At 35.7% G+C, this 15971-nt stretch overlaps 2 protein-coding genes across 4 annotated transcripts in view; one reads left to right on the top strand and one right to left on the bottom strand.

Annotated features, from left to right (window-relative positions):
* The window catches only part of Prp31 (pre-mRNA processing factor 31), a 28131-nt gene extending 20500 nt beyond the window's left edge, over nt 1-7631 (top strand). The window contains exons 11-14 of the mRNA XM_067265518.1: nt 1056-1128; nt 4152-4280; nt 7270-7365; nt 7434-7631. Coding sequence (XP_067121619.1) covers nt 1056-1128; nt 4152-4280; nt 7270-7365; nt 7434-7541 — 406 coding nt within the window. The 3' untranslated portion in view covers nt 7542-7631. The remainder of the gene's footprint in view (nt 1-1055; nt 1129-4151; nt 4281-7269; nt 7366-7433) is intronic.
* Nucleotides 7560-12197, bottom strand: LOC136971028 (uncharacterized). Of its 3 annotated transcripts, none has more exons than XM_067265521.1 (5): nt 11870-12197; nt 11101-11243; nt 10900-11029; nt 10720-10831; nt 7560-9311 (listed from the first exon to the last, which is right to left on the bottom strand). In XM_067265521.1, the coding sequence occupies exons 2-5, from the start codon at nt 11231-11233 to the stop codon at nt 8646-8648; spliced, it is 1041 nt and encodes a 346-aa protein (XP_067121622.1). In that variant the 5' UTR covers nt 11234-11243; nt 11870-12197; the 3' UTR covers nt 7560-8645. The 3 variants fall into 3 exon arrangements, with proteins under 3 accessions (XP_067121622.1, XP_067121620.1, XP_067121621.1); XM_067265519.1 differs by having other exon boundaries at nt 11101-11300; nt 11870-12196; XM_067265520.1 differs by lacking the exon at nt 11870-12197 and adding an exon at nt 11368-11491.
* Between the last annotated feature and the right edge of the window lie 3774 nt (nt 12198-15971).

Raw genomic sequence — 15971 nt, 5'->3', positions numbered from 1 at the left:
TAAAATACAGTATATAATTAACTGTTGGAAATCATAGACTCCACAGCAGTGATTCATTCTGAGTTTTCTATAAAAACAAAAATTCTGGAAGATTACAGACAGCACATAGCTGCTATGTATCTTTTTGTCTACATTCTACAAATATCCTTTTGGATTTAAAATAGTTGACTATTTTAATCATTAAAAATAAAATTAGGACTGATTGTGAAACTAAATACTACATCTTTTTCTTAAAAAGATGTAGTATTCAGTTTCATTGTCTTGTGAATATACCATTGAGTAATTATTAATTTTCAAAATTAAATCTCTCTATTCAACGTAATTTCTTATAAAATCGTTAAATGACCACATTTGTGGCGATCCCTTTCTTCGATGTTAGGAGGACGATAGTGTTTCGATATAAAGAAAATTGGAAACCTGCCAAGATTTACTCCGAAAGCTAAATCTTATCCACTGGTCTTGAGTCTATTTACAGTGTTAATGATTTAATGTATATAAGACTTTCTACAAAAGGATAGCAATGGAGCAAATACCATAGAAATTGTATGATGTGTTTTTTTTTTGTCTTTAAGGCACAATTAATTTTGAAACAGTACTATTTTAGTAAGTATTCAAGTTGCAAGAGAAATGTTATGCTGTTGTTTCTTTATAAAATAACTGCTAAATGTTACAATATGTTTCAACTCTTGAAATTTCCATAATTTGGAAGCAATTGTTGTAAGCACAGTTCTAGACATCACAGTTTTGGATTTAGCCTGCTTCCGCCAGTCTTTTGATGCAATAAGCAGTGTCTTTAAGGTATTTTTAAACTTTTAATCATTTATTTTTTCAATAAATATGAAGTTACCAAAGGGAGAGACTGCTACTTTCATATTCTGTAGAATCTTTATTTGTCTTCAACCAATTATTTTATCTAGTAAATATCACTCATTGGTATTGTTTCATAAAATCCTTGGAATTTTAAGGAATATAAATTATGCTATTTATAGGATAGGAAAATATCAGTATCTTATCTAAAATTAAAAGTACTAAAAATAAATTTTCAAATTTTTTAGGGTTCGAAGAATGAAAGAAAGATACGCAATTACGGAGCTTAGAAAACAGGCAAACAGAATGAATTTTGGCGAGGTAAGATGACTAACTAAATATACTTATTGCTTCAATTTTTTTTTTCTCTTATAAAAAATTTATTAATTATCATTTTCATTTAAAATTATACTAAAAACAAGTTATCAAGGTAAACACACAGAATTTTCCAAAAGTAAATTTACTATTAGAAAGAAATGAACTAGAATAAACCAATAAATACAATATAATTATGTTTCTTATACTTCTTTGATTTATCAGTTTTTTGTTAACTGATAAATCAAAGAAGTATAAGAAATATAATTGTAGTATTTCAAATGGATCATGCATATTTATAGGAATGTGTTACAGACTAAATAATATATATAAAGAATATAATTAACCCGATAGTTATTACAAATACCAGATGAACTACCAGATTCTTTATCGGCTCTAAGGCTAAATGACTACTAAGCAATTTGGCACGAGGTGACCTGCCTCGTGCCGAATTGCTTAGTAGTCATTTAGCCTTAGAGCCGATAAAGAATCCAGCTGTTCATTTGGTGCCAAATAATAATAATATAAATTCAGTGTATTTTAAAATTTGTAGTAGTTTGATTGTATCATTATTCTGTGTCAGTCATTCAAAATAACTAGAAGATATTTTTAAGTATTGTACTGTACATTATATACATATATAACTATATCTTGTACTTCATTTTTGCCATTTTAAATATATTGGTATTATGGCATTTATTGCTTTTATACCCAAAAATCTACATCTGTATTCCTTAACTGTGTTATGTTTTGATGATGATCTGTAATTTAGAGGAGGAGGAGAGAGAATTTAATAGTTATTTCTCCTTCATGTAGAATAAGTACAAGCAATTAACTTTAGATGAATGATTGTTAACATTTATAAGGAAAATTTGCAAATAGCTTGACAAAAAGGAAATTTAAATATATTTGTCAAAAGTTCCCAATAGCTATAGATTTTATTGCAAAATATAAGAATGTATAGTAAAAGCTAGAAACAAAGCATATAGATTTAAAAAAAAAAAACACCCATTTTATTTGCAATAGGTGAAATAAAATATATAATATCGACATGCACAAAATTAGAGGTATTCATGACAGAAAGCTTTTCTGCTGTTAGATGAACGAACTGTGAATACTCATTCCGACGGAACAATTTGCAATCCTTATTGTCTTTTATATATGAAAGCAAAATTATCCTAAACTAATTAATCATTATTGGTGTAAAGTCAATAATTTTAAATGACAGAAACACCATAGGTTCTTTGCTTTTGTGTGGATATTTGAATGTTGATATCAGCTTTTCCCCCACTGCATGTGTGGTATATTAGTTCACTGTATGAATATTTGCATGTTTTTTCTTCTCATTTTTGTAGCATTTATTGGTGGTGTTAGGAACAAAATACAAGTTATTAATCAATAGCATAAGTGAAAAGATGCAATCATATTTTTACTTTCATACAGATAAATTATGACTACATGATGCAGCACCAAAATCCGGACAAAATTCAATTTCAAATTCCCTCCATTCTATACTACCGGTAGATGTCATGTTTGGCATTCAAATAGCTTGACATGTATACTAAACCATCATAACTGCGAAATAGTCACCATGTTGAAACCAAGTGCAGAGTATAACCGAAAAGCTGCGATTATCACAAGTGTTTGCGCTGAGCACTCGGTGACAGAAATCATTCAGTTCTTTGGGTACCCAAGATCCACTGTGTATGATGTCATCACAATGTACAATCGGTCGGAGAAGTCCAATGAAGGTTTTACAACACCGGCGAGGAAAACTCACTTGAAGGAGTGCATTGTCAGGACGCCCAAAATCATTCAACGGGCTCAGGAACTGATTTTTGAGGAACCAGGTCAGTCGATCCAAAAATTGTCATTGGTTGTTGGTGTGAGCGAGAAAACTATGCAGAGGATCATTGAGGAGAACCTCTGCTACAAGTCTTACATAATTAAAGTGAGACAGATGCTTTTCGAAGCCACCAGGACAAAGCAAGTTGAATGTTGCAACCTGCTTTTGTGTTCCTTAAGAAACAATGTTGCCAGACAACTCAGATTCTTTTCTGACAAGAAAATTTTTACTGTTGATGCGAAAATCAATTGAAGGAATGACCGCTGGCTCACCCACAACCCAAAAGATGTCCCCATTATTGCAAAAACAAAATTTTCAGCAAATGTTCACATGCTAGGTGTTGTGTCCAGTGAGGGTGATGACATGCCATCATATTTCTTTAACAAAAGGGAAAATGTCACAAAAGAAGTTTATTTGCATGTTTTGTCAAATGTAGTAAAGCCGTGGATGGAAACTGTGTCATCTGGAAAGTCATATGTTTTCCAGCAGGACGGTGTGCCTACCAACACAAGTCATTGGTGGAAAATTGGTTGTCGGACAACGTCAACATGTTTTGGTTGAAAGAATTCTGGCCTCCCAACAGCCCAGATTTAAATCCTTTGGACTTCTATGTATGGAGCGTAGTTGAAAGATTCATGAACAAGTCCAGACATTCAAACATCGCATCACTGAGAGCTGCTATTGTTTTGGCATTTGCCGATATGGACCGTGACACATTTAAAGTGTGCATGCGCATGCTTCAGACCAAGAATGGAGGTGGTCATATTGAGTAAATGTATTCTTTACGACCTTACAAACAATGTGGTTAAAAAAAATTGTAAACCTTTTCGTTTTTGCAATAAAAAATACGTTTGGCAAAAATGTGTAATCTGTCTGGATTCTGGATTCTATATATGTCCTATTTTGCAGTAAATGCCTCTTATTTTATATTTTTAGAATGTATTAACTTAAATTATCAACAGAATTATCTCATGTGAATTCTAGATTGAAAAATAAATTGTGTATGGAGATGCACTGTTTAGTCTTAAAAAGTTTGCATTAGTTGAAGTCACATAAATTTAAATAATTTGGCATTTGAGTCAGTTAATTATCAATTTAATGTTCAATTGTTTTAACATACCTTTTTCCCCACTTAGTACTAAGATTTATATAGTAATTGAATTTTTCAAATATTTCATTCCAGATAGAGGAAGATGCTTATCAGGACGATTTAGGATTTAGTTTAGGTCAAGTTGGAAAATCCGGAACTGGCAGAATAAGAGCTCCCCAGATTGATGAAAAGACCAAAGTTCGAATATCCAAGACCCTACAGGTAAAAATATGAATAATATGGAACACACATCAAATTATAATTCAGGGTTCAGATAGTAATCAGTTTAGTAATGGGAAAAACTAATTGGTTACTTCTAATTTGTAAATAACTCTTTAGAAATGAAACTTTGCACTTCGTTATAGAAAAATAATTCAGTTGCCAGTTTGTTATAACATGAATTTTGTAAGAAGAAATAGGAATATTTTTTGTATAATGAATTAAGCTGTATAAAACATAATACAGTAAGACCCCGGTTAACGCGGAGGATGCATTCCTAGATGACAGAGCGCTAAACAAAACAGCGTTAAACGGGGTCATCTTAACATGTAAGTAAGGGGGATACGTGAAACAGAACAGAGAATAGGAAAATTTATCAGTTTTTTTTTTGTTTTATTTTGTAACATTTATTGTTAAATACTTTTTTATTACATTAATTTTAGACTTATTTATTGCTAATATTGAAATTTATTCATAAAACATTCATGAAAATAAAAAATAAAGTTCGAGTAAAGAAGTTATGTTTGTGATGAGGAAGAACCTTCCTCATTTGACATCTTTTGTTTCTTTGTGAAGAAGTCATCTAACGTCGTTTGCCTTTTCCTGTTTCGTTCAGCAAACAGTTGTCGATAGCAAGACATCACACTGTGCCACTTCGTCTTGCCTTTGAACATCTATCAAAAATTGAAATCATTTTGTATAAACTGATCCATTATTTCCGTTACAGTGGCTAAACTTTTTTTAGAAAATCCGTTGAAAGTTCCTTTTGTTCCTCATCTTCAGAAACACTAATTTCGTCATCTTCGTGCACCTGTTGTTGTACTAATTCTTTAAGATCATCGTTGGAAAAACTTTCTCCAGTTGTAACTTGCAATAATTCTTCAATATCCTGCGCATTTATATTATCCAACCCTGTTTCATTAGCTAGCTTGACAATTTCGTCGACATCAACAATGGATTCTCTTGTGTCAACATCCTTGCTTAGCTCCAGCCATACATTCTTCCATACTCCTTTCAAAACATTTCTCGGTCACCTCATTCCAGGAAAGATTGATGTTGTCTACAGCGTCCACGATGATATAGTTTTTCCAAAAATTTCTAATGGATTGTTTATCTGTTCCATGTGTTTTATCAGTCAATTGTCAGAATGTCCGCCACATATAATAAGCTTTAAAATTTCATATTACGCCTTGATCCCAACACTGTGCGATCTCAGGTAATTCCAATACTACCGTATAATACCGAAACAGTGTTAAGTGGGGCAGCGTTAAGCGGGGTCTTACTGTACTGGATATCAAATTAATATTTAATTAATCTCGTACAAATTTAACATGGGAAAAACTTGAACAGTACAATGTGAGTTTTTTTGTATTAGTAACTCTCAAACCATCAAGACATGGGGATCCTTTGTGTCTATGCATAAATGTAGTGTTTGTACAAGCATAATCTTTATACAAATTGCAAATTTCATGAAAAACGCTACATTAAATTCTTTAGATATTTTAAAAATTTATTGCATAGGGCCTTATAAAATCACATAACCTGCCATACAAAAGCTTTGCTTCAGTTTGCCAGCTGTTCTCTACTAGCCAAATGCACAAAGGATCATACACACATACTGGTAGGGATGCAATGAACTGACTTGTAATGTATCATATTGAAAATAAGTAATTTTTTTATATCAAAACTGTTATGTATCTTTCCACTCAAAATATACTGATTTATATAGTATCTAGTAATATTCTATGTTTTGTGGATCATTTTGAACTAGTCTGCAGACCCCAGTTTGGGAAATGTTGTGTATTGTTCACCGGCCACTTGCAACATATACAGGTATACCTCGCCTTACGTCGGTAATTGGTTTCAGGAGAGGCGACGTAAGTCGAATTTACTTGTGTAGTTACGACGTAAGTCGAAACTACAGTGGAAAACGCCAATAATGAGCACTTAAAGACCACTAAATAAGATGACAACAGATGTTTTCATGTTTTGTTTTCTAGGATTTATGATGATTATATTAACATTTACTGTAAATGTACATATTTTAATATGATTTTATGTGCTTTTAACACTTTTCTAGTGATATTACGACTTCAATATTTGTGGGCGGACGGATGTAAAGTCAAATAAAGTGACTTAAACTTGATTTTTATTTTTCCATATACTTTTTTGACAAATAACGTATAATCGAGAACAATGTAACTTGAGGTATACCTGTATTATCACAGAATTAAATTATCAAACAGGTCAGTTAGATAGGCACACGGTAGGGCAGTAGCTAATTACCATGGGGAACTTAATCCAAATCTCTATAATTTATTATGGTCACAACAACAGAGATGTATTACAGTGACTGGCCATCTAGCTTATAATGTGCTTGTGCCTTTCAATAATTTGATTTTGCCTTCTCCAAATTCAATCAATGAGAAAATACATACATGCTAATAAGATTCCTGTTAGAGACGAGCAGCCGGACCATCCGTCCATAAGACAGACATTAACGAGTATTCTGCAATTTTGTAGTTTAGTATTACCATAAAACTGCAGTTCTTATTTGTCCTGCAGCTTTTGTTGAATTGAGAACACTAAAAAAAGTACCAGAATCTTCAATTATATTTTGTTTGGTATCTAAGAGAATATTTTTACATTATAAATATATTGTGGGAAAGTACTGTATATAAGTGTTTCTAGACAAATCTCTTGAAATTCTGAACATGGAAATCAGCCAAAATCCAAAATTTCTTACATTTTGTCGAAAACTTTATGAAATCAATAACAATAATTCTAATAGATGTGTTGACAATTGTTTCGCTTCAGTTAACCATTATTATTTAGTATACTATGCACATACTTTAACATTAATCATCAACCCAATTTTTCTTAAGCAGAGTTTGGCATACACCAAACATAGATTTCTGTGTCGATATTAATAAGTGTGTGCTATATTTTAGGGCATTTTTATAATTAATTTTTGTTTCATAATAATTTTTAGAAAAATCTTCAAAAGCAACAAGTGTGGGGAGGCAGCACCTCCGTCAGGAGACAGATTTCTGGAACGGCATCCAGTGTGGCATTCACACCACTTCAGGTAAATAGTTGCGTCTTCAGACTAAAATAAAATATGGACCGCTTATGTACATTTTTTTTTCTTTTTAGGGTTTAGAAATTGTAAATCCTCAAGCTGCAGAAAAGAAATTGAACGAGACCAGTGGAAAATACTTTTCCAACACTTCAGGCTTTTTTAAAGTTGAAAAGAAGAAATAATTGACATATCATAACATGTAAAGTTCATGTGTTTTATTATCCACATTATGATTTATCTTACTTTTTAAAAAATAAAACAATATTTATTAATTTGTTCATTTGAATAGCTGCCGACATACTCTGACTAAACTTATGTTCATTTTTTGAGAAAGATCTCCATTCTGATTTGTAGGAAATGAGGAATATGTACACCTCTTTTTGAGATCTCGTTTCCTGAAAGTTTAAATACTACCAAATCAAAATATTGTACAATACTATTTAAGTAAGAAACTGAGTTGTATTATTAAAAATAGATGTAAGTTATAAAACTAATGTACGGATTGAGGTGGTTTGTGTTGAAAAATATTAAGACAATTACCTCTCGTGACAAGGAAGGAAGCAAATTTGGCAAAGAGTATGATTTAGATATAGGATGGATCAATTAAAAATGATGGAAGAGGACAATTTATACAGAAAATACCTGTCTAATCCTAATTTACTGGGCCAAATTGCTTTTTACACTATCAATTTTACTACACAAACTTAGTAATATTTACACAGTAAAAACCATCTAAAGCAGACTGGCCATAAAATGAAAATTAAATCTCCAAACAGTTCCATTCCAAGATTTATAGTGTAGTAGTATTGGTCGGAAAGTTTTTTGGGAACCCACTGTGTAACATTATCCAAGTAAAGCAAAATTTTTCGACAACAGTGGCTAAGTTCTAAATCACAATGCCCTAATCCATGGGCTCGCCACTCCTCAACAATGGATTTTCAATTCGTTTGTCACTGCTACTTTCCAGACAACAAAATTACAATCAAGAGAGAATGACAATGCCAAATGTCATTCTCTTTCACTCTCAAGTATAAAATTAATAAATGCACTACCCCTTCACAAAATGGAAAATTCTAGCCAACGTGTTTGATTCCATTTTACAATAGGTTTTGCCATAATATAAAGGAAATGAATACGTTGCATTCTTATACCCTGTATCATCTTTTGCATCTAGGACTCATTTAAAGAATTTAACAATTGGGAAACTCTAATTTGGTATGTTTCATTATACATATACAAATTTGTGTGGTTCTAAAATTTATTATATCTTATCCAAAAAAAAACTTTTATAAATCTTTTTCTGCAGAAGACTGGTTGTCGCAATGCTGAAAACGAGGTATTCTGGGTATATTGTTAACATTATTCTTCTGATCACAACTCAATGTCCTCGATCTCTCTTCGCTTTCCGCATCTTCATCTTCCTCCTCCTCTTCATTTTCGGATTCTTCAATAACCGCACTCAACTGCCTTTTGGTAGGAGGGAACATTCCGACCGTCCGATTCGCATCGTCTTTCTCTTCGATGGATTCCGCCTCGCTGTTGCAGTCAGAACAGTCGTCTGTGTCGCAGATTCTGTAATCGTTTGACTTCGTCTGTTTGGTATTGTGCCATCTCGTTAAGTTAGTTCTCAAAATTGTCTTCCGTTGTCTCTTCTTCATCCTGTACAGCAGTATGGCCAAGAATATAAGCAGCGCCGCTAATGTGGCCACGGACACCACCAGGGCGATGGTGATGTCTCTGTCGTTAACGGTTCTTCTGTTTTCTTTGTACGTCGCGACGGGCTGTTGCTGCTGCTGCCTTCGTCTCAGGACGTCGTAATAAGATTCCACGATGGACTCCAATCCCTGATAAAAATACCCATTGTTGAAGTGAGCCCTGCTAGATTCGAAGATCTTATCGGACAATTCTTTGGACAGCACGGAGAACACAGTCAATCCCGTAGCCACGTATGACTGAAAGATACAAAATTCGAATTAACAATGCTCGCTGCTAATAGTAGTGTTCGTCTACGCTAGATATAGAAAACTAGGAACCCAGGATTTGGATTCCAATTCTTTGCCACGGCAAGAAAATTGATACCCCGCCTGCGCTTCTCAGAATTGTAGTAGTGCTGCATGATGCAGCATACAAGTTCCACAACAGATCTCCAAAGACAAAATGTAAAAACAAATCCAGCAACGAGTTGCTTAACTTTTCCGGCAACATTTTGGTGGCGCGATCTGTTATAATATTTTAAAAATATTATAAAATGGTAAAAAGCATATAATTTTAAGGGTAGGGATGGGTTTTATGAAAAATTGTAAATGCTAATAACGAGTAAAATGTTCATTAAGTCAGACCCTACTGGAGATACACAGGACCTCCTTTATCTTCCCACCCCGTCGACATTTAATCACCAACATTTAATAGCATCGATTCCCCTAAGAAACAAACCTCCCTGCAAAATTTCTGAAATTTTCGACAAAACGCACAAGAGTTATTAAGCTTCAAACAGAATGAGCAAAATCTTGCTCCTCCACAAATATCCATACACACAGAAACCCCTCTTCGAATTTTTTTCATTTCTCGACGTTTAGAGGTGTAAAAAAATGGCCACTTAAAATTGAGAATTAGGTAATGAACGTAAAAAGAGAAATACACTCGTTACCATGAAATGTAGTACAACGTTACACTTCATTCAAATGTTTCCTCGTCACTTACACTTATAGTTTAAGGCCTGGCATCTAAATTAACAGGTAAGAGGCCCTTCCTTTTGCCCAACAGTTGTTACTCTAACACAAACACAATTTCTTCGAATATTTCCCTTTGCGAGAGTCGTCATAGCGACTGGCAACAGTTTTCGAATAAATTAACCTTATCAATTTGAATTATCGTTAAAAATAAACAGTTACGAGCCGTTTTAAAACGTTTTTACCGGATATTTAAATAACACTATACATAGTAACTATTCTATGGTAACACTACGGGAGGAACTTACGTGTTTACAAGTTAAGTAAAAACGTAACCTTCGGACGGTTCTGTGGAGTGTTAATTACAATTTAATTACCCTATTCTGGAAAATGAATTGTGCACTCGAACCGTATGTGTCATACAAACGTATGAATAATCATCGCGGCGAATATCCAATGTTTAATAATGCATCGGTTTTGAAAGTCTGGTTTAAAGTGCACGCGACCTTGAACGTTACACATTTAAAGCGGCGTAACAGCGAACAAAACACGACAAATCTCCCCCCGAACGTGTGAATATTCGCACGATAACGCTATTTATTATTATTGCCGTTCGGACGGACGAATTTTAAAACAGTTCGGGACCGTTAACGCTACCGTAACGACAAATTCGAGCGGCATAACGTCGTACCTGATGATCGACGGACGAAACAAGGATGACGACGACGTCGTCGCATCGCCCGAAATTCCACTTTTCCAGCAAATAAACTGCAAAATCCTTCGCATTTTCCTCACCCGATTTGCTGCAAGAAATCCACTTAATTGCTTTAAATCACAAAGCGTCGCGGTTACGTCAGCGAGCGTAACTTACCTCTCATCGTTTTCCATGCTTTTCATCAGAGCCACGGCTATTGTAATTCCGGGATGGCGTAACTCGCACCCGGAACAGATGCATGTCGTGTCGTTACGTATCCTCGTTATAATGAAGTCCAATTTATCGGCTGTAAACATTTTAAAAAAAACACACGTGTAAAATGACGTTAAATCGGGGGATAAACCGAAAATTGATCACCTTCTCCATCTGCCAGTACGTTATCCGGATCACAGACGTAGGACGGATCGTTACGCGAACAGTTCGACGGAGTCAGGAGTGGGTTCGGATACCGTTCACGACTCCAGTTCTGCGTTTCCACACCTCTACACATCTGGAATGTGCTAATTAGTAAGACAAAGCATACATGTAACATGTGGAAGCATAACTGCACCATGACTCTGTAAAGACCAATAAAAAAAAAAAAAGAAAAAATATTGAAGTTTATGCCGTGTAAAGCATAACTACCTAAACAATAGGACGTTACGCATCTGTCAAGAAGGAAGGAGTAAAAATAGGACAAATTCGGACTAAGTTTTGTCTTTATTTTCAAAATGGGATGTATTCCAGTGTTATCTGCAGGTATGCGCCCATTTCGTAACACGTTTCAAGATTAGAATAACAGGCGAAAGACGTGTGTGTGTGTGTGTGTCTGTGTGTAGCTTATATATGTATATATATAAAACGATAGAGAAATCGATAGATACCCTACCATTGGATGGTGTCCAAACACATGAATTTTACGACCCCAAGAGAAAATTTCGTACCTATCGAAGGTCGTAAACTAAAATTAGTGTCTTATATAACTATTAAATAACTTTAAACGGGGGTGAGTCGAATGTAAGTATCAATTTCCCAACACTACGTTATACGAGTTTAAAATAAAAGAACCCTCTCTCGAAGACCACGTGATATTTTAAGTAAGGGGGGAAGAAGGGCCTGTTAAATTTGAAAATAATACGTTACTCACCTTTAAAAATCGGTGCAACAATTGGATTTAAGTGACCATAATACCCAGGTACAGTACCGAGGTGTCATCTCATAGCTTACAAAGGATCGGACTTTGTACCCTCCGCCGATAACCGCCTCTCCTTGATTGTCGTGTTTACAACGAACGTTCTGATAGCACCTACCACGAATCAATTATTTCCGTTTTGCCAATCAAATATTGCGATAATCTCCGGGCTAATCACGTGACCGTCGTTCCAAAAGAAAAAAAGATAAATAAATAAATTCGTGCGCCAAATCTCCAGTGACGTAAGCGAATATGCAAATTAATACGCGAAGTACTCCGCGCGGCATTAATCTTCTGCAAGTTTTGTTCTAGATTTTTACGCTTCGATTTTGTGACATTCTTGTTTTGTTTTTGGCAAGTGCCTCGTGTGCTAATTTTAGAATGTCTCGGGTAAATTGTCTGTGGTAAACAAATCTCTATCTTTCTACCAAAAAATCGGTGGGTTTTTTTTTGATTTTCGATCAACTTTTTGCATCTAAAACGTCCGTTTTTTAAAATTTGGATTAGTTAAAATCTTTTATTGATGATTTCGAAACTTAAGTTTCCCATGCCACTAAGCTGGGGGTGGCATTTGTTTTCGCAGACTGTTTACGTAATCGATCGTTTTGCCGAACTTCCGCCTCTAAATATTTATAAATTCCAATTTTAGTCGGAATTATTTATACAAATTTTAAATATTTACTCCGTGAAATTCTAAATAGTTTCCTCCTCTTCGTCACGGAACTCTCCCGTGGCTCAGTGGACGAAACCGTTGCGGGTTCGGACCTCACCGACGATTTCGTGATTTTCTTCACTGTATAACACCTAAATAGGGGGCCAGATTTCCCACAGAGTCCTTCTGAGAGGTGGGCCCTTGACAGATTGCCCGAGCATTGCACCCTTTCGCCATTAAAAATCTACAAAACTTCACATTTAGTGCGAAAAGGGTGCCACAAGTGCCACTTTTAATCGATATCTTCAGTGGGGAGTATCATTAATACAATATAACGGGTGCCCAGATTTTTTGTGGTAAGAGCCACAAATAAGCTCTTGAGGCGCGAGCGACAGTTTGGGCATCGTTGCAATATAACACGTTGGACACCATCACAGGATACCCTACGGGCGCGAAAGGCACCCTTCATTAATAGGTAGTCAAAATTACAGGGATCCTTCCAATTGAAAATGTGAAATTGTAATTTGTTTAACATTCAGAAAATTTCAGGGTGGAGAGAGAATTTTAAGGAAGGGTCATCGAAAGGGTCGTTATTCTTTGCCCACGGTGAGCACGGCTGGGTCCACGAAAAGGTTCCCGCAGTGGCAGGCCCCCTCGTTATAACTTCACGGGGCCCAGGCGAATTTGAATTAGGAGTTCCCACGTACAGTGTTGCCTTCAGATATTTTTCGGGAAAGTACTTTTTTTTAAATAAAAGATTGGTTTGGGTTCCCAGGCATTTTTTTTTTGCCCATAGGATAACTGAGGAGGCCGAGGGGGGAGATTTCAAAACGAAAAATAAAGATTATATGCGATATCATTATCGTCCCCATTGCCGAGCGGTAACAGTCAACAACGACATGTGGAGCGGTGGAGTCAGAGATCGAGGCCTTGTTTACAAAAAACACAAACCGTTTATTAGACAATTTAACTTACAAAAAGTTCATAGTCACAGAGGGTTTAAGTCCTTGTATACTTCGGCGCGTAGTCTTCAAAGAAGAATAAGAAAGTCCAGCGACGAGGGACGCCACGGCAAAGAACGAAGATCCTTGTGCCCTGGGCTTAAATATGTTTTCGTCTCGCAAATCGTCAATTTATTGGTTTTAATCTCCTTTCTCGGTCCCAGATTCATCTTTCTCCGTTGCCGAGTGAAATTGGACCAGATCGGTTCCCGACAAAGACGATTGTTTATTAATACATTCGACACCGTCTTTCGTTCGGTGTTGAACGAACCTTGTACCTTAACTGACATTCCCTTTTGTTCGCCTTGCCTTATAAATAATTTAATTTAGTAATTTTTCTCCTTTTTTCGCGCAGTTTTGATATTAAAATTTTATTTTTTCCCTCTTCCTTTATAATTCAGTTTTCCTTAATTTTAATTAATCGCGAAGATCGAGATTCGTTTGTTTCGATTTTTGGTTAAAAGAATGTTTTTCGTCCCAGCCCAGGGCCTCACGTAACGCGACACTGGGATTCTGCAATGTGGTGTCTAGGTGGGCACCACCACGAAAATCACAAGTTCGTTATTCGTTTACAGAGGTCCGTTAATATTCGAATGGTGGATGGCCAATGGGGTACCAACGTTTAACCACAGTTACATAACAGATGGCGCTAACGCCTACCTCTAATGCCAAATTACTTAATACCTAATTAATAAAAACAACAAATTAATAGCCAGATTCATTTGGTTTAGTATTCCTCTTGTATTCTAAGACAGATTGAGGAAACGAATAAATGTTCGAATGGCAGTATCTACGTCACATAGGCCGCCCGGAAGTCACACCACGCCATGCTCATTTTTAGTCATACGTGTTTCCCGCGCTTTGTAGAAAGTGTCCGATTAGTTTGTTCGATAGACGGTTGATTATTTTATTTAAATTAAAATTCCGGGGAGTATTGAAAATAGTGTATCCAAACCCAATTCGAGTTAACCGGGTTCCACTATAGCAGACGGACGAAATCTGTACCGAAGAGAGGTTTAAACGAATCGCCATTTTTGGTTTCCTTTACAATATTTCTACATTAAAGACGACCGTCCATACCAATCATCGTGTGGATTTAATTTATCACCAAGGAAAGGTGATGATTTACACGACGGAATTAAAACACAGTAATGGAGTCGCATAGTTATTTTAAAACCTGGTGAAATCACACTCGATTTTGCCACACCACCGGTCACGATTTCGCTTTTCGAGGAATACGATAGCGGGCCCACTAGTGGCCAAACGGTTCCGTGTCCTGAACACTTGGGAGTTCGGTCTCGGGTTTGCGCCTCGCCCGGGGGCTGGCCACGTGAAGTTTTCTACACGTGTGTAATGCCTGAATAGGGTCCAGTTACCCTTAAAAGACCTCCCGGAAGGCATTATTCTCCGTGTAACGACCATCATAAATGCATACAACTACTATTACATGACAATTACGTCACACTTTACCACGGGGCGATATAGCCTAGAAACTCACGCCCAACTACCTACTACAAGACAAGAAAATACAATAGCATTTTCTTTGTTAATAATACAATGTTAAGGTCGTCAATCGTTGACCGTAATATGAATTATTCTCTTCATTTTTCTTCAAAATCGCATGGAATTGTGTATTTTCAATGAGCACATTCTTCAGATGCAATGCCCGAGCGTACCCTTGGCATAAAGATTGGCCGGATCCATCTCACAGTCTTATTCCACGGGAAATTTAGGTATGGAAGTAAAACAAGCCGTAATTCGTCACCTGGAAGAAACACGTACGTGCGTGCGCCCGTCCTCCAAAAACTTGTACAACCTGTGCTAAAGTTTAACTAGAGACTTCCTTGGATGTAAGGTTATTGTTAAATATAAATTATTAACGTGCCATTGAAACAATGGCACGTTGGAGCCGTCAAAATAATTGTAATTCTTTAAAATTGTTACTTTCTTTTTCAATAAATGGTTATTATTTTCATACCTGCATTTGTGAAAGTTCCAGCCAAAACTAAAACGATTTTTGCAGTTTACGGCCGGAATGTTTTCATAGCATCTTTATATTAATGGATGCATACTAGTAATAAAATGGCCACTAGTCGTGGAAAATTCTGTAATTTTCTTATTTTTATATGTATCAGAATCGACCTACGCACCCTTCCAGCAAAGGACAGGGTGACTAATATTTTAGACTACATTGATGGATCCAACACAAAATTCTAAACGAATGGAATGCCCTAAGTTCCTATAACATATGAATGTTACAGAAGCTTAACACTCCTCCATTACCGGGAGTGTGCACAGGTTGACCCCTCTAATGTGTCAAGTCCTAGCTTTAAGAATTCCTATTTTTATATTTGTAAAATTCACAATCGGGGGCGTCCGTATATTGAATTTAAGATTTCACACG

This window comes from Centruroides vittatus, unplaced genomic scaffold, assembly GCF_030686945.1.
Source record: "Centruroides vittatus isolate TY-2023 unplaced genomic scaffold, ASM3068694v2 contig_2273, whole genome shotgun sequence".
Lineage (NCBI taxonomy): Eukaryota > Metazoa > Arthropoda > Arachnida > Scorpiones > Buthidae > Centruroides > Centruroides vittatus.
The sequence above is the reverse complement of the archived record's forward strand: the minus strand, read 5'-3'. Positions and strand labels throughout refer to the sequence as shown.

Coding starts and splice junctions, on each gene's coding strand:
- LOC136971028 (XM_067265519.1), bottom strand. CDS start 11,296: ATGGTGCAGTTATGCTTCCACATGTTACATGTATGCTTTGTCTTACTA. Junction 11,030..11,100: donor CGTACTGGCAGATGGAGAAG/GTGATCAATTTT, acceptor AAATGTTTACAG/CCGATAAATTGGACTTCATT. Junction 9,312..10,719: donor TTTCGTCCGTCGATCATCAG/GTACGACGTTAT, acceptor TGTATCTTTCAG/TCATACGTGGCTACGGGATT.